This window comes from Microcaecilia unicolor, chromosome 1 (assembly GCF_901765095.1).
Source record: "Microcaecilia unicolor chromosome 1, aMicUni1.1, whole genome shotgun sequence".
NCBI lineage: Eukaryota > Metazoa > Chordata > Amphibia > Gymnophiona > Siphonopidae > Microcaecilia > Microcaecilia unicolor.
The window spans coordinates 141,662,047-141,686,774 of NC_044031.1; the positions used below are offsets into that span (position 1 = coordinate 141,662,047).

General features: G+C 45.7%; 1 protein-coding gene across 4 annotated transcripts in view; it reads left to right on the forward strand.

Annotated features, from left to right (window-relative positions):
• Nucleotides 1–24,728, forward strand: part of GLCCI1 (glucocorticoid induced 1) — a 183,147-nt gene that overhangs the window by 107,272 nt on the left and 51,147 nt on the right. For all 4 annotated transcript variants that reach the window (XM_030200993.1, XM_030200984.1, XM_030201012.1 and 1 more), the window contains exon 5: nucleotides 421–573. In XM_030200993.1, the coding sequence (XP_030056853.1) occupies nucleotides 421–573 (153 nt within the window). The remainder of the gene's footprint in view (nucleotides 1–420; nucleotides 574–24,728) is intronic.

The window sequence follows — 24,728 nt, forward strand, 5'->3', positions numbered from 1 at the left end:
AATCTGCATTGCCGTGTGCTAACTAATTAGCGCAGGATTTGTGCTGGAGCCCTTACTGCTTATAAAATAGGTGGCTGTTAGTGCTCATATTCTAATTTTTGTTAATGGCAGTGCTAATGGTAGTATTAGCACATGGCCATAGAAAATCAGCCATTTTTCGGCTCTGGGAAAAATGGCCTTAGTGCGCAGGAAAAACCCACATAAGGGTACACTAAGGCCAACTTTTCCTGCAACTTGGTAAAAGAACTCCTTAGTTTTTTAGTTGTGGTAGTGGATAAATAAGCAGAGCTTTTAAGATTTATACAGTATTTTCTCCACAGGAACAAAAAAATAAAAGAAATCTTGATCATTTTATTTGCCTGTTGAACTATATCAGACTTTTTCCTTCTAGCTCTACATTAACATGTTTTTATTTTGTAGGCTTCCATCACCAGATCTGTCCCCATGCCACTATCAAGCATCTCTGTGCCAAAATCTGTAGTTTCCCGAATGCCGTGCAATGTTGAAGGAATAAGTCCTGAACTAGAAAAAGTATTCATTAAAGAAAACAGTGAAAGGGAAGAAGTGTCCAAGGTATGTTTAATATGTTGTTTTGATTTTTTCATACTGTTTATAAGACTAATATATTGCCTAGCATGCAAACATTAAAATGCACCTGCAAAAAAAAGAATAAATTGCTGTTTCAAGAAAGTACAGTGGATGACAAATTTCAATCCCCACTGTGGTGCAAGCTCATTTTCAAAGAGGAACACATTGCAGTGCCTGGTGGAGACTGTAGGGAATAAAAGGACCTCCAAGCTTGTTAAATACAAGCTTCTCCATTTTAAAGAAGCAGTGCAGCAGCAAGAGGGTAAGCGGCAGTGGGCAGGAAAGACTAGGGATCTTTCCTGCTCCGAAGAAGCCACTAGACCAACAGGGTGGCTTGAGGTATATGTTGGGAGGGCACCCAGGGCTGGAGGGGGAGGTTTGGAGTCTTCTACTAGGAAAAGCAGGCTGCTTATTCTCACGTGTGGGTCGATATCTGCATCGGCCTGAGAAAATCGGCATTTTGCAACAGCAAAAATAAAAAAAAGTTTTGCCAGAGTCTTCTGGTGCGCATACGTATGCTCGGACTGACTTGCCGCCCACCGCACAAGCGTGTACCTCAGTTTTTTTTTTTTCCGCGACGAGGTGCGGCAGGTTTTTTTTCTGTGCTCCTCGTTGAGTCCCGGGAAAAGTCTTCTTTTTTCGCGAGTTTATTCACTTTTTTCTTTTTTTGTTTAAAAAAAAAAAAAGATATTTTCCCTTAGTTTTTTTCTTAGTTTTATTTATTTATTTATTTATTTGCATTTGTATCCCACATTTTTCCACCTATTTGCGGGCTCAGTGTGGCTTACAATACCTTATGAGTGATGGAAATACAATTTGTTACAGTACGCTTATGGGTTACATTGTGAAGAGTTGTGGGAAGACAGAGTAAAGTCAGGATATCATTTGGGAATAGAACAATGGAATAAAACAATGGGGAGTTGAGGGGCGATAAAACAGTATTAAGGGAACATAAAGGTCTAACAATTTTATCTGTGGGTTGAGTTTTAAGAGAGTTGAGGATACGGGGGAAGAGAATTCAGAAGAGAGTGTGTTGATGTGTATCTGTTAGGGTGTATGGACTTCATGTGTTTTTATCCTTGCTGTAGATTTTCTCAAAGAGATACGTCTTCAGTAGTTTGCGGAAGTCGGTTAGTTCGTAGATCGTTTTCAGGTTGCGTGGTAGTGTATTCCAGAATTGCGTGCTCATGTAAGCGAAGGTTGATCCGTGCAGTACTTTGTATTTTATGCCTTTGCACTTAGGGAAATGGAGATTGAGGAAGGTTCGGGACGATCTTCTAGCGTTTCTGGGTGGCAGGTCTATTAAGTCAGACATGTATGCAGGGGCTTCACCGTGAATGATTTTGTGGACTAAGGTGCATACTTTGAAAGTGATACGTTCCTTGAGTGGGAGCCAGTGTAGTTTCTCCCGTAAGGGTCTTGCACTTTCGTATTTTGGTTTTCTGAAGATGAGTCTGGCTGCTGTATTCTGGGCTGTTTGTAGTTTCCTCAGTATTTGTTCTTTGCAGCCCGCGTATAGTGAGTTGCAATAATCCTTCTTGTGCCTGTTTTAAAGTTTTCTTTGTTTTTCGACGTGGCCGAACTTTAGGCCGCACGGTCGGGTTTCTTCCCTTTTTTGTGTGCCCTTCCTTTTTGGCACAATCACGTCTTTTGATTTCGCTGAGGCCGTTTTTCCTTCCATGTCATTGAAGACACCCAGCGGCTTCAAACGTTGTTATCGGTGTAACGGGACCATTTTTTTTTTGTTACATTTGTACCCTGCGCTTTCCCACTCATGGCAGGCTCAATGCGGCTTAAATGGGGCAATGGAGGGTTAAGTGACTTGCCCAGAGTCACAAGGAGCTGCCTGTGCCTGAAGTGGGAATCAAACTCAGTTCCTCAGTTCCCCAGGACCAAAGTCCACCACCCTAACCACTATTTCAGGTACCGATACCCATTTCTGGTGTACCCAGTGCCTTGGGCCTGACCACAGCCCAGCTGCTTGTAGTCTGTGTCTTCGTATGAAGAAGTGGACCCAACTGGCTCAACAAGCCCAGTGAGAAAAACATTTTGGGGATCGGTCCGGTCCTTCGACGTCAGCATCGACATCGGTACCGGGGTCGTCGGCATCGACATCAGGAGCAGAGGTAATGGCTGCTGAGAGACCAAGTCGCACTTGGAGCAGTGAGGCATCGAGCGGGTCTCCACCTGTCTTGAGGCCTCCTGCTATGCAGGCCCCTCTCTGAGGAGATGTGAGAATTCCACGTTGTCCTTGTCGGTACCAAGGCAAGCATCGAGCGAAGGCGAAGAAGCACCATCATCGATCTCCTACATTTGGTGCCGGGAGCTCCGGGGCGTTGAGGAATTCGGCACCTGAGAAGCGTCGGTGCCGAGAGGACCGCTCCCCCTCTATACAGGAGTTGCTGATGCTCTTGAACCTCATGCCTGGTACCTGCTTCTGAACCTCAGCAGATTCTGCCACCGGTTGTTCCAACCCCACCGCCTTCTCTGATGGCGGCTCTCGACGAGCGTATCCAGGCCTTGCTTCCAGAGCTTCTGGAAGGACTGCTGCATCGGTCTGCTTTGGTGTCAGAGGTGCTTGCGCCTTCTGTACCGTCTGCTGCAGCGCCACCTGGCCCTTCTCCCGTGGTGAGGTCCCCGTCCTTGGTGCTGCTTGCGGAACTGGTGTCAGCTGCCACCCAGGTCGACTCCCCTTGGTCGGTGGAGGAAGCTTCGCCGCTGTCCATTTGGGCGTCGGCCTCTCGACATCGGCATCGAGGCAGGCTCAGTCTCGGAGTTCCCTGAGAGAGGTATTATCCGATACTGAAGAGGAGCGTTCGTGGGAGACAGAGGGAGATCCCAGATACTTTTCTTCTGATGAGTCGTATGGGATTCCCTCTGAACCTTCCCCTCCACCTGAAAGGAGACTGCCTCCGGAGAGTCTGTCCTTTATTTCTTTTGTTCAGGAAATGGCTATATCCATTCCATTCCCTATGAAGGTTGAGGATGAGCCCAGGGCTGAGATGCTTGAGGTCCTGGACTATCCTTCTCCACCTAAGGAGGCAGTGACTGCTCCTCTACATAAGGTACTGAAGGAAGTCCTTATGTGGAACTGGTCGTTCCCTCTGTCTGGCCCCGTGATCTCGAAGAAAGCTGATTCCCAGTATCGGATCCACGGTGAACATGGATTGATGAGGTCTGAGTTACCCCACAGTTCCATGGTGGTGGACTCCACCCTCTAGGGACAGAGAAAGTACCTGCATATAATGTGTACAGCGCTGCGTATGTCTAGTAGCGCTATAGAAATGATTAGTAGTAGAGTGGGGCACTTCCATTGAGAATCTTTTTGCCACTCGTCTCAACAGGCAGATCTGGGTTCCACTTCTTCTAGAGTTGTCCTCCAAAAATCCTTGGAGATTGGAATATTCTTCGACCCTCATCACAAGGGATCCCTTCTGCATCCCAGCCTCCAATCCCTGGCCCTTACAGTTTGTGTGTTGAGAGCATAGAATTTGAATTATTAGATTGCCAGAGGGAGTCTCCTGCATCTTGCTTGCTTCCAGGAAAGACTCCATTAAGTGGTGCTACTCATTTACGTGGAAGAAGTTTTCTGGCTGGTGTGGCTGGTGTGAGGGCAAGACCTTAGATCTCCTCGCTTGCCCTGCATAAAAACTGCTTGAATACCTCCTTCACCTTTCTGAGTCTGGTTTGAAAACCAACTCTGTAAGGGTTCATCTAAATGCAGTTAGTGCTTATCACCGTGTAGGAGGTAAGCCCATCTCTGTACAGCCTCTGGTTGTTTGCTTCTTGTGAGGTTGGTTATTGACAAAAGCCCTGTCAAACCTCCAACTGTGTCATGGGATTTCAACGTTGTTTTCACCCAGCTGAGGAGAGCTCCTTTTGAGCCTCTTGATTCCTGTCATCTGAAGTATTTGACATGGATAGTTGTGGTTTTGGTGACAACTCGCAGTGTCAGTGAGCTTCAGGCTGTAGTAGCTGATCTACCTTACACTAAGTTTCACCATAATAGGGTAGTTTTCGGAGGACATGGAGGCATGATATTCTCACATGTGGGTGATGTCATCCACGGAGCCCTGCCATAGTGCACTGTCATTGTATAACTTTGAGGCTATGCCCCCACCACATGTGCACTGGTGTCTTCCTACTCGTGCACGGGAACTGCAGACTAGTGTTTTCCGTGGAGCAGAGATTGGATTTCTGATCTCTCAGTGCGTCAGATTTTGTCTTTTTGGTGCCTTCCCTTTTTTGGGATATTTTTTTCTCATTATAAAATAAGAATTATGAGAAAATATATACCGATTTTGATTTTACAAATTATTCTTTATTTTTTTCTCTTTTGGCTCTTCGGGCCTCTGAGGTCTTTTGCCCAGGAAGCATTTTCGGGTATGGAACTACTCAAGCTCCCCGGGTTGTTGAGCCTTTTGACCTTACGTCAGCCATTTTTCCATCTTTGTCAACGAGGGTGCCGAGTGGCTTTAAGAAGTGTACTCGATGCAATAAGACTATTTCAGGCACAGATCCCCATAACTGCTGTGTTCAGTGCTTGAGTCCAGAGCATGAAAACCTTTTTGGTTCTGCATCAACATCAGCATTCGCGTCGAGCATGGCAGGTAGTGCGTCAGCATCAACATAGGGTGCACCGATGCAGCATCGAGAAGGTATGACATAGGACTTGGTACCACGCACCCGTAGGGACTCTACGGTCTCACCGTCAGTGCTGCATGCATCAAGGGACCTGTTGTGGAAAAAACTTAAGAAGACTCACCATCGTTCCTTAGTGTCCCTCCGGACCGGCCCAGGATTGGACTGATGGGTTGTGCACGCCTTCCAGCAGGTGGAGACTGAGAAAATACCCTTCAAGCACTCTACATGGGATGCGTCCATTCTGCAGTGACTGCTCTCCTCCTCTCTAGCTAATTTCTTACTGAGAGCCTTTGAGGTCTTCAAGATCTTCTACACCTGCAGAGGTTGTAACTTGGGCTGTGTCCACACTTCTTCCTCAGCCAGTACCGACACCTACTCTTCATGTGGAAATCTGGCTATGCTCAAGGAGGAGCTTCCAGGGCTACTGCATTCACAGTCTATACAGGCTCACAGGCTGCTTGCACCAGCCTCAGCCCAGCCCGTGGAAACATTGGAGAGACAATCATGGGAGAGGTCCCACATGCTGGCTCAGGGTTGACCATCTGGTGTGGCATGAACCCAACTGATGCACGCATTGACGTCGCCAGAGGAACTTTCTCCAATTTTGGAGACTCATCTGCTTCGGTGCGCCTGGATGCAGAACCAGCACTCTAGTCAACACACTCCTCCATGTACTTCCTATGAGCAGTACTTTGAAGAGTCAAACTCAGACCTGTCCTGGGAGACGGATCAAGACCTGCAGTACCTCTCAGCTGAAGAGTCCTGTGTCATTCTGTCTGATCCTTTGCCACCTGAGAAACCTAGGTGTCCTCTCCAGAGAGTATATCTTTTCCTGGCTTTGTCTGTGAGTTGGCTCAAAGCCATACCATTCAAATTGGAAACAGGAAGAACCTCGTTCAGAACTTTTTGAAGTTTGAGATTATGACTCTCCTCCTAGAGAGAGAATCACTGCTCCACTTCAGTTATGAAAAATACTGTACTCAAATACTAGGAAACTCACTGACAATTGAGGTAGCCCCAAATAAAATTGATACAATGTATAGGATACAGAAATTCACTGGATTTGAGAAAAGACAATTACCTCATCATTCCCTAGTTGTAGAATCTGCCTTAAAGCGCACTCACAGTGCAAGATCTTATGCTTCTGCTCGTCCAAGAAGAGAAGCTAGAACATTAGACTCTTTTGACAGAAAAACATTTCAGGTTTCAAATTGCATCTTGGGTTATCAACTTTATTCCACAATTTACAATTTACTTAAAATGTTTCTTGTGAAAGCTGAGGAATTCCATAAGCTTCACAGAAAACTTGTAAATATCTGGCAAGGTAGGCCTTTGATGCCCTTGATGTCTCTTCATGCATTTCTGCCTTAGCAGTGGTAATGCAACGTCTCTCTTGGTTCAGGATCTCTGACCTTGAATCTGCTGTCCAGGAGCGGCGTCTAGCAGATGTCCCTTGTTGTGGCGAAAACGTGGTTAGCAACAAAGTTGAGGAAGTGGCCAATCAGGTCAAAAAAACATAAGGTGCTATAAAGACTCAATAAGACTCTATCCAGGCAACAAACTTCTGCTGCTACTTGTAAGATTTGCAGGAGGATATCGATGCTCCAATTACTATATTTCTAAGCATTGTTACACTCCTAGTCCTCTCCCTCAAAGGACTATGCCTGAACACTCATACGGTTGTCTGCCAAATGACCTACCGGTTGGAAGAGGCTCATTCTCTTACAACAGAAATGGCCTCTCATAACCGCCAATCATTGGGTGCTACACATCATTCAGTACGGCTGCATTGTGCATTGGAAAGACCTCCCAATCATCCATCAAGAGGGTCTCATTTCGTCTCCCTCCAAATAAAATTCTTCGAGAGGAGCTCTCGGCCCTTCTCTGGCAGAATGCAATAAAATCGATTCCTTTGCCAGACATGGGTTAAGGGTTCCAGTCCAGACATTTTCTCATACCAAAAAAAAAATGGTGGGAGTATGTCCAATTCTTAATCTGCGAGACTTATGCAAAGTTTCTACTAAAAGAAAAATTTCACATGGTATCCCTGGGTTACTACTTCCCATGGTACAACTCAATGATTGGCTTTGTTTTCTAGATCTCAAGGAGGCATGCATGCACATACTTATTCTCCCTGCACACAGAAAGTTCCTCCGCTTTTGCTGCTGAACTCTGCACTATCAATACAAGGTCCTTACCATTTGGCTTGGCCTCGGCTCTTCGAGTCTTCGCAAAGTGTTTGATAGTAGTAGCCGCAACATTTCGTAGGTGGAGCATACACATCGTCCCGTACCTGGATGACTGGTTAATCAAGGCAGCCTCCTGATAGTCATAAGGCTCCTAGAACGCTTCGGATTTGTGGTTAATTGCCCAAGTCACAACTTCAGCCAGTTTAGAGTCCATTGGAACAAGCCTTCCTTCTTCAACCAAAGGCAAACATACTAGATCTCGCACTCAGATGTTCAAGTCCACCCAAGTATCTGCTCATCACTTGCTCCAACTACTCAATCACATGACTTCAATAATCCCTGTAACACCATTGGCTCAGCTTCACTACCGATTTCTCAATGGACACTCCTCTCAGTGGTCCCAAGCCACAGAATTACTATCAGCTCATATTCGAATCACTCCACAGCTACGCCATTCTCTACAGTGTTGGATGATGTCCTGGAATCTCACCTGGGGTCTTCCGTTTCAGCCCCTTTTGCATCACGAGGTCCTAACCACAGGTGCCTCCATGCCAGATTGAGGAGCACAGGGTTCTTGGTCCCCATGAGAGAAATGACAACATATTAACTTCCTGGAATTGTGAGCTGTTTAGGACACTCTCAGAACCTTCCAGGACCATATCCTCGGTCAGGTACAACCAAGTAGCAATGTATTACCTAAATGATCAGGGAAGAACAGGTTCTTACCACTTCTATTGACATGTAATTCAGATATGGACTCAGGCAGCTTATCAGAACATCTCTAGAAGAGCTGTTTACCTAGCTGACAAAACAGAATTCTGTAGCAGACAAGCTGAGCAGAGTCCTTCAGCCTCATGAATGGCCCCTCGGCACTACTGTAGTTTGTCAGATACTCCTACAGTGGGGAACCCCAACGATAAACCTATTCGCTTCTCCCTCAGAAGAACAAGCTTCCTCGTTTTGTTCCCAAATATATGCTGTCAACCTTATAGCCCCAGATTCATTCTTGCTCCACTGGAGAACAGTCCTTCCATATGCTTTGCTCCCACTACCTCTCATAGGGAGAAAATTTCTCTTAACTGCTTCAAGGCCAGGGGACCATGATTCTGCTTGCTTCCTACCGGCCATGTCAAATCTGATTCTCCCTTCTCCTAGAGTTATTTTCCAGGGAATCATTGAAGTTAGATCCTTTTCCAACCCTAATAACAGAACAAAGGGTCCCGCCTTCATCCAGTCCCTCGCTCTCTAGCGCTGATGGCTTGGTTCCTGATGACACTAATTTACATTCCTTAAACCTTCCTGATGTAGTCTCTAGAATACTCCTAGCCAGTAGGAAACCACCTACATGAAAATATTACCATTTAAAGTGGGAAAAATCTTTACGCTGGTGTGCAGCCAGAGCACTCAGTCCTGCTACAAGCTCTCTGCCTACCCTTATGGAGTATCTCCTCCGTCTTTCAGATTCTGGCCTCAAAACTAATTCAGAGTACATTTGAGTACCATCAGTGGTTTTCATTCTAAAGTTGATAATAAGCCAGTTTCGGTTCATCCCTTAAACCTCTTCCGCTAGAGTGAGATCTCAATGTTATCCTATCAGCTCTTATGAAACCTCTGTTTGAACCGCTTCATTCCTATTCTCTAAAGTTCCTCACATATAAGGTAGTGTTCTTAGTAGCTCTTTTGCCAGAAGTCAGCAAGCTTCAAGCTCTTGTGGCAGACCCACCTTACACCAGGTTGTGTCATGACAGGGTTGTCCTCTGAACCCACTCCAAATTCATTCTTAAAATGGTATTAGAGTTCCATCTCAATCAGTCCATTGTACTACCTGTCTTCTTCCTGAAGCCACACTGTAATCCTGGAGAAGTAGCACTGCATTAGACTGCAAACATGTTCTAGTATATTATCTAGAACAGAACAAATCTGAAGGCCTCCCAGCTTTTTGGCCATAACAGATTTGGGATTCCCATCATAAAATGTGCAATTTTAACTTGGCTGGCTGACACTATCTCCTACACGTATGCTCAGGCTGCACTGACTCTCCATGGCTGGGTAATTGCTCACAATATAAGAGCCATGGTGGCTTCAGTAGCCCATTTCTACTCAGCCTCCATTGAAGACATTTGCAAGGCGGCTACGTGGTCTTCTGTCCACGCCTTCACTCTTCACTGCTGTCTAGAGCAGCATTCTAGGCGCGATAGCCAGTTTGAACAAACGGTCCTGCAGAGTCTTTTTACTACTAAAAAGTCAATGCCTTCCTCTCCTTTTTTTTCCACGGGGTTTTCTATCTGCTTAGTTCCAAAGTTACTTTATGTTGTGAACCTGGTAGCTTGTGAGTCCCACATGTGAGAATATTATGCTAGCTTTAGTACTATACTGCTAGTCCTGTTCTCAAGCATCGAGCAGGAAGACACCCACGCATGCTCGGTGGGGCACTGCCTCAAAGATTTAATGTGACAGTGTACATGGCAGTGTCTGCACCGGGCTCCGTGTATAACGTCACCCACATGTGAGAATATATGCTTGCTGTTCTCTGAGAACATCTGCTACAGGTAAGTAACTTAGCTTTATAGCAACTTTGTACCAAACAGTTTAGGTTGCCAATCCTTCACCACTCATTTACAGAAATATAGCAGCTCACTATTTTACTAACAGCCTTCTTTGAAAGACGTCTCATACAAAATGCTTTGACACATATGGTAAACAGATAAATGTCAGACACAACAAACATGCCAAGGCCACAGTTTTATTGAGAAATAGTTTGAATAATTTGTTTCTAAATGAACCACAGTTCTAAGCACAATCAAATTCTTAAATCTACGTTACTACTAACGTTAAATGATCATGCCTTACAAAAAATATGAAGCAGACAAGGGAAGCTATTCTATATTTTTGGATTTTGCTGGACTATGACTCACAATCCAGACTAAGTGAGATAAGATTGAAGTACTTTGCTCCATAAAAGAACATTTATTTTCTGTGACCTTAAGTGGATTACATCAGTAATTGGAAAATAGAGTAATACATATTTTCAAACTAACAAATTGCTAACATCTAATACAATATAGCTCTCCCTCTCTTTGTTTTACATACATCAAATTATATACAGTTCAGTGTTAGTACTATGTTGCTCCTCCATATCCGTATTTACAATGATGCAGAACATATCCTTAAAAATTATCCATATCAAATATTTCAGCCATTTTGTCATAAATCTCCCATAGTTTCCTCTTGAGTTGGCAGTAAGTTTGGCTGCACTGTCAGCATTCCTGATGGCTAGTGCACAGTAAATTCCTGTGCACTAGCTGTCACAGTTGGCCACTCCTCCACCTGCCCAGGTCCAACTCTGTCCTGTGTTAGGCAGCTAACAAGAGATTTTTTTTTACCATAGCTACTGCCTTTTTAACTCAGTAGTGATAAACCACTCAGTAGTGATAAACCACATGGTTAGCTGCATAAGGCAAAAGTGGCAAAAGAATCTGGGTTAGCATGGAGGATTGGATTGAGCACAGAGATCACTGCCATAGAACTTAGTGAGCAGAGGAAATAATTAGTGAGGATAGTTGCCGCATAAGATGTAGGTAGAATAATAGGAAAGCCTTCCGGATAAGAGCTCTTTAATTAGACTGGATGGACCGATGAAGGGAGAGAGGTGTTCCCCCCCCCCCCCAAAAAAAAAAAACAAAAAACAATGTTTAGACCTGTGAAAAGAGATTGTGCCAGCCAAAGTTCAGAATTAAACCAAGGTTTTCTGAGAGCTACAGTTCAGATTAGGTGCTAGTTAATTTAATATAGTCTGAAGATGAGATGTGAACTGTGAAACCCTGTCCTCAAATGAAAGAGTCCAGATCTTCTAAAGCTAAAAAGCAATGGCAAATAAGTTCTTTATATTCTTCTGAAGATTTGGATTATGCTAGATTGGCCTAGCAATGGTTTCAAGACTTGTCTTTGCCGTTAACAGAATCTCATATTCAACGATGTCTTCAGACAACGCAGTGTGTCACATGTAATATAGTAAATGATGGCAGATAAAGACCTGTACGGTCCATCCAGTCTGCCCAACAAGATAAACTCATTTTACATGGTACGTGATACTTTATATGTGTACCCGAGTTTGATTTTTCCTTGCCTTTCTCAGAGCACAGGCTGTAAAAGTCTGCCCAGCACTGTTCTTCAACTTCCCATATCTATTCAGTTACGATCAAGGGCGTAGACCATAGAAGTCTGCCCAGCACTGGTTTTGCTTCCCAATTACTGGCGTTGCCACCCAATCTCTGCTAAGATTCCGTAGATCCATTCCTTCTAAACATGATTCCTTTGTGTTTATCCCACGCATGTTTGAATTTCATTACCGTTTTCATTTCCACCACCTCCCGCGGGATGGCATTTTATCAAATTCAGTACTTATCTACCACCCTTTCCGTGAACGGAAAGAGGGTGCTGAGGCTTTTTCCCTTGCAGTGTTTTGATTGTACTCCATCTTGTGGTTTGATATGCTTAAGTACTGTGCAGCTTGATTCATTAAAAAGTTTGTTTTGTGCAATTTATGTTTGTCTCTTTCTGTCCTATTTTGTTTTTGATAATATTGTATATTTTAATATTCCTTGTCATCAAGCAGATGAATCCATTACGAATGGGTTGTGCCCATCAACCAGCAGGGGGAGATAGAGAGCACTGAAAAACCATAGTGCCTCATGGCCAGCTAGCTCCATCAGCCTCTCCAGTATTCTCTATCTCCCCAGCAGGGTGGACGCAGCTTATTCAGCTCCTTCACAAATCTGCCTGGGGTGGCTCCTGTGCTTTGGCTAGTTGTAGCAGGGGTGTTGTGGCTGGTGGTGCCCATTTAAAGGCACATAGGTTCGCCCTTTCCCTGCCTTACCCTGCCCACCGATGTGGATGTAGACACACAGGTTTGCCCTGTCTCTGTCTTTTCCCACACTCTCCTTTGTGGATGCAGGCACATTGGTTTGTCTTTTCCCTGCCTTTCCCACTCTACTGATCCTCCGTAGTTGGGCATTTGCCTCTATTGCTGTTGCCTCTAACTTTCCTCACAGCGTTAAAAAAAAAAAAAAAAAAAAAAAAGCTTTAGCGCTGCGATTCCAGAAAAGAGGTTTTCCTCTGATTGTGCAACGTGACCGGAGCTCTGGGACTTGGTCTGGTGAGGTAAGAGCGTTTTGTAGCTCCTCAGGGGAGGGCCCGCGATCGAGACGTTTTTGGCGCAAATCCGCCATTTTTAATTTTCTACCGTTTTTTTGGCAATGGCTGCGGAGGTTGTTAAGCGCTGTTCCCGTTGTGGCAAGCGCAGCTCAGCAGCAGGGCTCTGTAAATCGTGCTCTTCAGGGCTGGCACGAGCATGGCGAACGATGTTTCTTCCCGCTCAGTGGAGCTGGCAGCGGGCGCCATTTTGGACATGCTGCATGGCGCGACCCCCGCAGAAGCGGAGGGGTTTGAACCTGGAGGGGAGCCTCGTGTGGAGGCTAACAGGGGAGCTTCTATCCCTGGACTGGAACCGGGAGGCCAGGGTGAGCCCTTCTCCCCTGAGTTTGTGTTGCTGCTGCATAAAGCATTCATGTTAAAAAGAGCTCTCCCGCAGGGGTCTCATTTCTGCCCTGCTAACTGTTCCCCCTCCAGTGGAGCCTGGCCTCGGGTTGCCATCAGGCGCATTTTCCCCTGACAGCTGGCTGCAAGACAAGCACAGAAGGGTTAATTCCCCTTCAGAGAGTGGCGCACCCCCCTTCTCCCCCCCGTGGTCGGGATGTGAGGATTCTGAGGGGTGTGGCAGGCCCTTGTGGTCTGAAGAGCCAGAGGAAGGTGCAGAATTGCCACCGGATCCAGATGATCCTTCCGCAGTGAGGATTTTCCACCGCGATGAGCTGCCAGCATTTATTTCTGATGCCTTGTAGGTCCTCTCTATTGAAGATCCTGGGAGTGGCGAAGCCTCCTCTGGTAATCCGAGGATGTCAAGTACTAAGAAGCCTGCTCAAGCCTTTCCTTTGCATGACTCCATCCAAGAGCTTATTTCGGCTCAATGGGCTGACCCCGAGGGGCAACTTTCAGCCAGGGCTATGGGGCAATTATACCCTCTAAGTGAGGAGCATTTGGCGCGCCTAGCAGTGCCTAATGTGGATGCCCTAGTCACGGCTGTAAAGAGAACTACCCTCCTAGTTGAAGGAGGAGTCACCCTGAAGGATATGCAGGACCGACGCCTGGAATCAGCTATGAAACGGTCCTTTGAAATTTCAGGCCTATCCTTACAGGCGTTTGCATGCAGCTGCTATGCTGCCCGAGCCTGCCTCGCTTGGTTGCAACAGGCAGTGGAACAGCCAGGGGATGGAGCGGAGCCCCTTACTGAGGTGGCACCGCGGATGGAGTCGGCTTTGTCTTTCTTGGCTGACGCCCTTTATGATCTGGTCAGAGCTTCGGCTAAACAGATGGCTGTGGCAGTGGCGGCTCGCCGCCTTCTATGGCTACGGCATTGAGCGGCTGACATGGCCTCTAAGCAAAGGTTGGTGAAGTTGCCCTTCCAAGGCCTTCTCCTATTTGGTGAGGAGTTGGAGAAAACTGTTAAAGGCCTGGGGGATGCTGAACCCCAGTGCTTACCCGAGGATAGGCCGAGGCCTCTCTCCAAGGGTCAGGCGGTTCCCTCCTCTTACAGACCTCGCTTCCGTGAAGCTAGAAGGTACCACCCTGGGCGTTCTGCTGGGTTCACTTCTCGTGCCCACTTTCAGCAGAGGAACTCCTTTCGTTCTGACAAGCGTTCCGCAGTGACCGGCTCAAGGCCTGGAGTTCAAGGGCGACCCTCTCAATGATGGTGTGCCGGCCCTCTCCTCGATTCCTGCAATAGGAGGACGGCTTTCCCTCTTTCTCGAGGAGTGGATCAAGATTTCCTCAGATCAGTGGGTTTTGGACCTGATCAAAGATGGCTACAGAATAGAATTCAATGCCTAGGTGAGAGACGTGTTTGTGGAGTCCCGATGCGGTTCTGCCGTCAAACGGGCGCCGGTAGAAGAGACCTTGCAAGGCTTGGTTCACCTAGGGGCGGTATCCCCGGTACCTTCCGCCGAACACGGCTCCGGTCGTTACTCCATTTACTTTGTGGTGCCGCGAAAAGGCGGGTCTTTTTGGCCCATCCTCGACTTAAAAGAAGTCAACAAGTCTCTAAGAGTGCGTCATTTTCACATGGATACCCTGCTCTCCGTCATTGCGACGGTACAGCCAGGAGAGTTTCTCACGTCTCTGGACCTGAAAGAAGCTTACTTGCACATTCCTATTTGGCCCCCGCACCAAAAGTTTCTGCGGTTTGCGGTGATGGGAAAACATTTCCAGTTTCGGGCCTTGCCTTTTGGCCTCACCACAGCTCCCCGAACCTTTTCCAAGGTAATGGTGGTAGTAGCTGCCTTTCTCAGGCAAGAGGGTATTCGGGTTCACCCGTACCTAGACGACTGACTCATCAGAGCGGACTCGACAGAGGAGAGTCATCAGGTAACAGCCAGAGTGGTCTCAGTACTTCAATCTCTGGGCTGGGTCGTCAGTATAGCCAAAAGTCACCTGACCCCCTCTCAATCTCTAGAATATTTGGGGGTCCGGTTCGACACAACTTAGGGGTTTATTTTTCTTCCCGAGCAAAGGTGGTGCAAGCTTCAGAACCAGGTCTAACTGCTCCTGAGGATGCCTCGCCCCCACGCTTGGGACATTGTCCAGCTGTTAGGGTCGATGACAGACACCTTGGAAGTGGTGACCTAAGCGAGAGCGCATCTGAGACCTCTGCAGTGCTCCCTGCTTCAACAATGGTCTCCAATTTCTTTATCAGTGCAGACTCGCGTGGCTCCCTGCGGCCCGGCTCAGTATGGAGTGGTGGCTCTCAGACAGCATGCTGCGGCGAGGAATGCCGCTAGCGCTCCCCGATTGGTGCCTGGTGGTAACAGATGCCAGCCTGAAGGGCTGGGGTGCACATTGCCGGGGAGGGCATGCCCAGGGTTTCTGGACACCCGAGGAGTCGGAGTGGTCCATCAATCACTTGGAGTTGAAAGCGATTTTCCAGGCTCTTCTGGCTTTTCACTTGACCCTGGAAGGATTGGCTGTCAAGAGTTCTGTCGGACAACACGACAGCATTGGCCTACATAAATCGACAAGGCGGCACTCAGTGCAGAGCACTGGCCGCGCAGATTTGCCACTGGGCCGAGCTACATCTGCAGCTTCTGTCAGCAGCTCACATTGCAGGTCAGAGCAACGTGCAAACCGATTATCTAAGCAGGCATCAAATCGACCCAGCGGAGTGGGAACTGGCAGACGAAGTGTTTCTTCAGATCTGTGCCAAGTGGGGGACGCCCGTAGCGGATCTTATGGCCTCAAGCGCAAATGCCAAAGTCCTGTGTTTTTACAGCAGACGGAGAGATCCTCGCTCAGCCGGGTTGGAGGCCTTGGCTTAACCCTGGCCTCAGGGTCTCCTGTATGTGTTCCCTCTGTGGCCCTTGATAGGGCGAGTACTCCTGCGGATTCGGCTACATCAAGGAGAGGTGGTTCTCATTGCCCCGGATTGGCCCAGGAGGCTGAGGTATGCGGACCTCCGGCGGATGCTGCTAGAGGCTCCCTTCCTTTGCCTTTGGTACCAAATCTGTTGTTGCAGGGACCGGTGACCATGGAGGATGCCTGCCGCTTTGGTCTTACGGCGGCTATTGAGAGGGCGCAATTGAGAGACAAGGGTTATTCCAGTAAAGTCATTTCCACTCTCCTACAGGCCCGCAAGCGTTCCACTTCTGTGGCTTATGCCAGGATTTGGTGCCAATTTGAGGCTTGGTGTGCTTCTAAAGTGATCACACCCATGCGGGCTTCTGTCTCGCCGATACTTGACTTTTTGCAGGATGGTTTACAAAAAGGCCTTGCCTATAATTCCCTGCATGTTCAAGTGGCAGCCTTAGCATGTTTTTGAGGGAAGGTTGCTGGCCTCTCTCTAGCTGCTTATCCGGATATGGCACGGTTTCTTAGAGGGGTGCTTCGGCTCCGTCCTCCCGTGCGGGCTCCGTGTCCGGCCTGGAACCTGGGGTTAGTTTTAAAGGCCCTTCAGTGTTTGCCCTTTGAGCCGCTAAGGCGAGCTTCAGAGAAGGATCTGACCCTAAAGATGGTCTTTTTGGTGGCCATTACTTCGGCGAGACGGGTGTCTGAGCTCTAGGCGCTGTCCTGTCGAGACCCTTTTCTGCAATTCTCAGAGTCTGGAGTTATGGTACGTACGGTGCCTTCCTTCCTGCCTAAGGTGGTTTCAGCGTTTCACCTAAACCAGCCTATTTTCCTGCCTTCCTTTTCCAGAGAGGAGTTTCCGGAAGCCTTTGGGCAATTGCACCTCCTAGATGTGCGAAGGGCTCTTTTGCAGTATCTGCGCATTTCAAATGCTTTTAGGACCTCTGATCTTTTTGTCCTGTTGTCAGGTCCGCGCAGAGGGTCTCCAGCGTCTAAAGCCACTATAGCCCATTGGCTCAAGGAAGCTATTTTTTCAGCCTATCTGCTGTCTGGCTGGCCTCCGTCTGAAGCCTTCAAGGCACATTCCACAAGAGCGATTTCCTCTTCTTGGGCTGAAACTGGAGCACTCTCTCTTCAAGAGATATGCAGTGCAGCGACATGGGCTTCTAAGCTCTCTTTCCCCTGACATTACAGGCTGGATGTGGCTGCCAGGAGAGACGCGCATTTTTTTTTTATACTTTATTCATATATTTCAATACATCACCACAAAGTGTGAATTGCAATCTGCATTAATTACAATAGGAAAATATTTTTAAAAAATGTGGAAATTTCTAAACTGCCTGTTTGTCCACAAGTTAACAAGAAAACGAGATTCCAAGAATAAGGAAACAAAATTTTTTTTTTTTTTTTTACAATAAACAGGAAAAAAAAAGAAAACAATGGTTGCTACCTCTGGTTCAGACCCAAGCCTGTAATTTAGGGAGGGCATACTACATTCACAGTAACTCTAGCATCTAGAAATTCTTTCAACTGTTTTGGGTCTACAAACTGAAACTGTTTACCCTCAATCATCACATTACAAAAACAAGGAAATCGTAGAACAAAATTTGCTCCCAAAGCCACCACCCTGGGACGCAGTTCCAAAAAGGCCCTCCGTCTCATCTGTGTAGGTCTTGAGAGATCTGGAAAAATTCTAACCTTTGAGCCCAAAAACAGAGTTTCTAAGTGTCTCAAGGAAAGCCTTAATACAGCATTCCTATCTGGCTCCAGCGCAAAAGTAACAAGCAAAGTCAACCTCTGGGTAATTATTTCCAATGAACTTTCCAGGAAGGAAGTAAGGTTCAATCCTTCCCCCATTACCGGGGGATTTCCTTCCACCGAACCAACACTCCTGATGTAATAAACCCGTGTAATGGGGAGTAGCGAGTCCTTATCCGTCCCTAGAATGTCAACCATATACTTCTTAACCATCTCCAGCGGTGAGATTAAAGGGGATTTGGGAAAATTAAGAAACCTAAGGTTTAATCTTCTAGCCTGGTTTTCCCAGGTATTCTAATCGTTTATGAAGAAAATTATTATCTTTAACCAAAACTGCTTCTACAGATCCCACATCTTGAATTTTCATGTCCACATTCTCCAATTTCAGATTTTGCTGTGCAGTCATTTGCGCTTGAAGGAGGGCTGTTTTAGAAAGATTTTTAATATCAGAAACATTCTGTTTTAAGGTAGGTTGCATAGAGGTTTGAATGTTGTACATCATCTCCCATAGTGACTCTAACGTCACCGTTGCTGGTCTAACCACGCCACTGGCCACTGGAGGTGAGTGGAGCTGATCCTCAACCCGAGCCAACTTAGAAACTATATCTCTAGGAAGTACCTTTAAAGCTGATTGCAGTAGTGGCTCTTGAAGCTGAGATTCAGCGTCCGTTGCTGCAGACTTTCCCCCGGTCAAATCAGGTTGCACCACTTCGGTCTCCTTCTCTGCTCGAACTGCCAGCAACTCTCCTCCAGCCCCGTTTCCGCTCTCCATCGACGTCGACGCACCGAGAGTTACAGAAGGAGTCGAAGTTCCCTGAGGTCCCGGTTGCTGCCTGGAGAATTGCAGGGTCACTTGTCTCATCGTTGAAGAGGTCCCAGGAACCGAGGGATGTTCCTTTACCTTCCCCCTCCGCTTCCCCATATTCCACAGGGTGACGGAGGCACCGAGGAGAACTTGCTATCAATCAGCCTTCAGGAGCAAACACAGGTGAGTCCATTCACAGCGCCATCTTGGAGAGACGCGCATTTTGGAGCACAAGTGCTGGCGCGTGGTGTGGCTTGTTCCCACCCTATCTAGGGATTTCTTTGATACATCCCATTCGTAATGGATTCATCTGCTTGATGACAAGGAAGGGAAAATTAGGTTCTTAACTTGGTAATTTTCTTTCCTTTAGTCTTAGCAGATGAATCCATGAGCTCTCCCTCAGTGATTCATTGTGTGATTGATGTTGTTTTATGTTCAGCTTTTCCTGTAGATATGTTCCCTCATTGGGAGAAGTTGGAAAACAGTCTTCAGGATTTCTGTTTTACAGGAGGTTGAGTTCACCCCTCTTTGAATTACTGCTCCTGTTCTGGGGCGTTCATCCGCTGTGAGGAAAGTTCATGTTATGCTACTTGGCGGTGTAATACTGCTTTGGAAGCTTCAAATACTGAAGAGGCAGATGGAGCTAGCTGACCACGAGGCACTATGGTTTTTCAGTGCTCTCTATCTCCCCCTGCTGGTTGATGGACAGAACCCATTCGTAATAGATTCATCTGCTATGACTAAAGGAAAGAAAATTACCAAGGTAAGAACCTAATTTTCCCTTATCTTTAACATGTAATGCCACTCCCCTCCCTTCCTTCCTTCCCTGTCTTTCCTGAAGAGATTATAGCCCGGTATAACTATATCCCGGTCATGGTTCTCTGTGACCGTCACTAAATCCAGATCAGCCTATTCCATCATAGCCTGAAGATTTAAAACATTTTTCCCATTCTTCAGTCATTAGCATATATTGCTTTCCAGACATTGTTGCTTTTTCCCATTTGTGTAGAGGTATTCAATGCTTCACTTACCTGAGGGTTTGTACTTACCTGCGGGCTTTGATCACCTTGTCCCAATGATTCTAGTTTAAAGCCCTCTTCAGTAGGTTAGCCAGTCTGCTGCTGAAAATGCTTCTTTCCTTCCTTAATAGATGGACACCATGCCTGGCTCAGCAGCCTTTGGAAAAGCACCCCATGGTCCAGGAATCTAAAATGCTCTTAACACCATCTGCGCAGCCACATATTCATATCCAGGATAAGAGCTTACCTGCTTTCGCCATTACCCTCAACAGGGTCGATGAGAACACCACCTGGTAACCCGTCAGCTTCACCCTCTCTCCCAGAACCATGAAGTCATTTTTGATATCTTTTTTTTTTTTTTTTGGGGGGGGGGGGGGGGGGGGTATACCTAGCAGTATCATTCTGCCAACATGGATGAGCAGCCTTATATAATTTTATTTATCTATTTTATTTATTTGTTACATTTGTATCCCACATTTTCCCACCTATTTGCAGGCTCATTGTGGCTTACATAGTCCCGTAAAGGCGGTCGCCAATTCCGGTATGACCAAACACAGTAATGTTGTGGTAGAATAAGGTTTGCGTGTACAGACACATTAGGGAATCGCAGAGAGGAAGAGTTATATGTCTGTTACGAGCTTTGGTTTTGTTGTGTTGCAGGGTACATGCATTTAAGTAGGGTCGGTAGGGTATGCCTTTTTGAACAGGTTAGTTTTTAATGATTTCCAGAAGTTTAGGTGATCATAAGTTGTTTTCACGGCTTTTGGTAATGTGTTCCATAGTTGTGTGCGTATGTAGGAAAAGCTGGATGCATAGGTTGTTTTGTATTTGAGTCCTTTGCAGTTTGGGTAGTGGAGATTTAGGTATGTTCGTGTTGATCCTGGTGTGTTTCTGGTTGGTAGGTCAGGCTTGATGAGTCCTTGGCAAGCTTTCTGTAACATCCTGAATTTTGCCACCTGGCAAATAGCGCACTTCCCGGGACATCGTGTCTGGCCTGCAGATGGATGTCTCTGTAGGCTTTAGAAGAGAATCACCAACTAACCACCATGACCTATCTACTACTACTACTTATCATTTCTATAGCACTGCTAGACGTATGCAGTGCTGTACACTTGAACATGAAGAGACAGTCCCTGCTCGACAGAGCTTACAATCTAATTAGGACAGACAAACAGGACAAACAAGAGATAAGGGAATATTAAAGTGAGGATGATAAAATAAGGGTTCTGAACAAGGGTTAGGAGTTAAAAGCAGCATCAAAAAGTGGGCTTTTAGCTTAGATTTGAAGACGGTCAGAGATGGAGCTTGACGTACCAGCTCAGGAAGTCTATTCCAGGCATATGGTGCAGCAAGATAAAAGGAACAGAGTCTGGAGTTAGCAGTGGAGGAGAAGGGTGCAGATAAAAGAGATTTACCCAGTGAATGGAGTTCCCTGGGAGGAATGTAGGGAGAGATGAGAGTGGAGAGGTACTGAGGAGCTGCAGAGCGAATGCACTTATAGGTCAATAAGAGGAGTTTGAACTGTATGCGGAAACGGATAGGAAGCCAGTGAAATGACTTGAGGAGAGGGCTAATATGAGCATAACGACACTGGCGGAATATTAGTCGTGCAGCAGAATTTTGAACAGATTGAAGAGGAGAGAGATGACTAAGTGGGAGACCTGTGAGAAGCAAGTTGCAGTAGTCTAAGCGAGAGGTGATAAGAGTGTGGATGAGGGTTCTGGTAGTGTGCTGAGAAAGGAAAGGGCGAATTTTGCTTATATTATAGAGAGAGAAATGACAGGTTTTAGCAGTCTGTTGAATATATGCAGAGAAGGAGAGGGAGGAGTCGAAGATGACCCCAAGGTTACGAGCTGATGAGACAGGGAGGATGAGAGTGTTATCCACAGAAATAGAGAATGGGGGAGGAGGAGAGGTTGGTTTAGGGGGAAAGATAAGAAGCTCAGTCTTGGTCATGTTTAGTTTCAGATGGCGCTGAGACATCCAGGCAGCAATGTCAGACAGGCAGGCTGATACTTTGGCCTGGATTTCGGCTGAGATTTCTGGTGTGGAGAGGTAGATCTGGGAGTCATCAGCGTAAAGATGATACTGAAAACCATGGGATGAGATCAGAGTACAAAGGGAAGAAGTATAGATGAAGAAGAGAAGAGGTCCCAGGACAGATCCCTGAGGTACACCAACTGACAGTGGGATAGAAGTAGAAGAGGATCCACTAGAGTATACACTAAAGGTACGCTGGGAGAGATAAGAAAACTAGGAAAGAACAGAGCACTGAAATCCAAGTGAGGACAGCCTATCAAGGAGTAGGCTGTGATTGACAGTGTCAAAAGCAGCAGATAGATCGAGAAGGATGAGGATAGAATAGAGACCTTTGGATCTGGCTAGGAACAGATCATTGGAGACTTTAGCAAGCGTTGTTTCAGTTGAATGAAGGGGGCGAAAGCCAGATTGAAGTGGATCAAGAATAGCTTGAGATGAAAGAAAGTCAAGGCAACAGCGGTGAACAGCACGTTCAGATACCTTGGATAGGAAAGGGAGGAGGGACATGGGGCAATAGTTGGAAGGACAGGTAGGGTCCAATGAAGGTTTTTTAAGGAGTGGTGTGACTACGGCATGTTTGAAAGCATCAGGAACAGTCGCAGTGGACAGTGAAAGATTGAGGATATGACAGATAAAAGAGATGACAGTAGGAGAGATAGTGTTAAGTAGATGGGTGGGAAAAGGATCAGAGGAACAAGTAGTTAGTTTCGAGGAGGAAAGAAGATGTGTAGTTTCCTCTTCAGTGATTTCAGAAAAGGAAGAAAAGGAGGCAGGGGTTGGAGGGTTGATAGAATGGACTAAGGGAAGGAGAGGTGGAGGTGACCTGGTTGAGAATTCAAGTTTAATCTTGTGAACCTTATCATGAAAGAACTCAGCCAGAGTCTGGGGGGAAAGTGAAGGGGGGGGGGGGGGGGTTGGAGGTGAAGGCACTTTGAGGAGAGAGTTCAGTGTGGCAAAGAGACGACAAGGGTTTGAGCCAAGAGAATTAGTCAACTGGATGTAGTAGTCCTGTTTGGCAAGTAAAAGAGCAGACTGGAAGGAGGTCAGCAAGAATTTGAAATGTAAGAAGTCAGCATGGGCAGGGGATTTCAGCCAAAGGCATTCGGCAGAGCGGGCACAGGAACGTAGGTAGCGGATTCTAGAGGTCAGCCAAGGTTGGGGTTTGGTACGTTTTACAGAACGGGGAATGAGAGGAGCGAGAGTATCCAGAACAGAGGAGAGAATAGTATTATAGGAAGAGACAGCCTCATTGACAGACTTAGTGATCACTGGTCCAACAACTTTGGGGATTTTGAACTTTGATTCCTCCTCCTCTCTCTGGGATGCTCTTACCTCCTCCACTTCCAGGGCTGCATATCGATTCTTCAGTGTGAGGGCATGTGGAGTCATGGTATTGCGGGGTGTACATAAGTACATAAGTATTGCCATACTGGGAAAGACCAAAGGTCCATCAAGCCCAGCATCTTGTTTCCAACAGAGGCCAATCCAGGTCACAAATAACTGGCAAGATCCCAAAAAAGTATAAAACATTCTATACTGCTTATCCCAGAAACAGTGGATTTTCCTCAAGTCCATTTAATAGTGGTCTATGGACTTTTTCATTAGGAAGCCGTCCAGACCTTTTTTAAACTCTGCTAAGCTAACCGCCTTTACCATATTCTCTGGCAACGAATTCCAGAGTTTAATTACACGTTGAGTGAAGAAAGATTTTCTCCGATTCGTTTTAAATAAATGACATCATTTTGGGGTGTTATTGGGGAACCTGACATCTTAGTATAAATTACAATTCGATATGTCTAGTGCCTTCGATGTAGTAGATCATGATATTTTGCTAAATATATTGGACCATTTTGGAATCAGGGTTGCAATATTGCAGTGGTTCAGCGGATTCCTCAAAACAAAATCTTGTAGGGTAAAAATGACCTTTCCTTGGTCACCAGATTGTGGTGTACCACAAGACTCCCCACTTTCTCCTATCCTTTTTAATATTATGATGGTATCACTAGGATCTAAACTAGAAACAGATGGATTTAACACTTTTATATATGCAAATTATGTTAATTTACATATCCCCTTTGATAAGGAGATTCATGAAATTACCGACAAAATTAAGTCAGGTCTTAACTTTATGGAATCTTGGACATCTTACTCTAAATTGAAACTCAACCATGGTAAAATCAAGTTCTTAGTAGTAACAAAACTTTTTGATCATACCCTATACAACAGCTCCACAGTTGATCAAGCCATGTTGTACCCAATGGAAAATACACTAAAATACTTGGTGTAATTATAGACCATCAGTTAACATTCAAACCACAAGTCTCTTCGGTTAACTCTAAAACTTTCAAAATTCTTTGGAAGCTAAAACACATAAGGAACTACTACTCAACCTCGACCCTCAGACTCCTGGTACTAACACAACTGGATTACTGTGATAAAACATATGCTGGTTTAAAGTACAGTTAAACAACTTCAAACAGTTCAAAACACAGCAGCTCGCCTTATTTATAAATTGCATATTACTAATAATAGTTCCACCACTTCATTTTTCAATTTTATCAGTACACTGGGATGAATACCATCTTGTCCAGGAGATTTGCTACTCTTCAATTTGTCAAATTGCCTAACATCCTCTAAGTTTATAGAGATTTCATTCAGTTTCTCAGACTAATCAGCTTTGAATACCATTTCTGGCACCGGTATCTCTACCAAATCTTCCTCAGTGAAGACCAAAGCAAAGACTTCATTTACTCTCTCTACTATGGCTTTGTTTTCCCTGATTGCCCCTTTTACCCCTCGGTCATCTAGTAGTCCAACCGATTCTTTTGCCAGCTTCTTGCTTGTAATATACCTAGAAAAAATTTTACTATGCATTTTTGCCTCCAACGCAATCTTTTTTTTTTTTTCCAAAGTCCCTCTTTGCCTTTCTTATCAGCGCTTTGCATTTTATTTATTTATTTATTTATTCATTTACTCAATTTATTACAAGAAACAAATCTTGTCTAGCAAAGTATCTTTAACAAAATATCTAACATAAACATAACATTTTCAATAAGGAAAAAGGACACTGAAGTCCATAAATACGAATCCAAGATTTAAGAAATCAGGGAGACTAAGAAGGAAAAGGAAAGTTTAAGGTAGCAAAAACTCTACTAAGCGGAGTTGATATATCTTTATAGCTTCTCCATTTTCGCTGAGGTTATAAGTGCCGATACGTGTGCAGGGTCTGTAAAT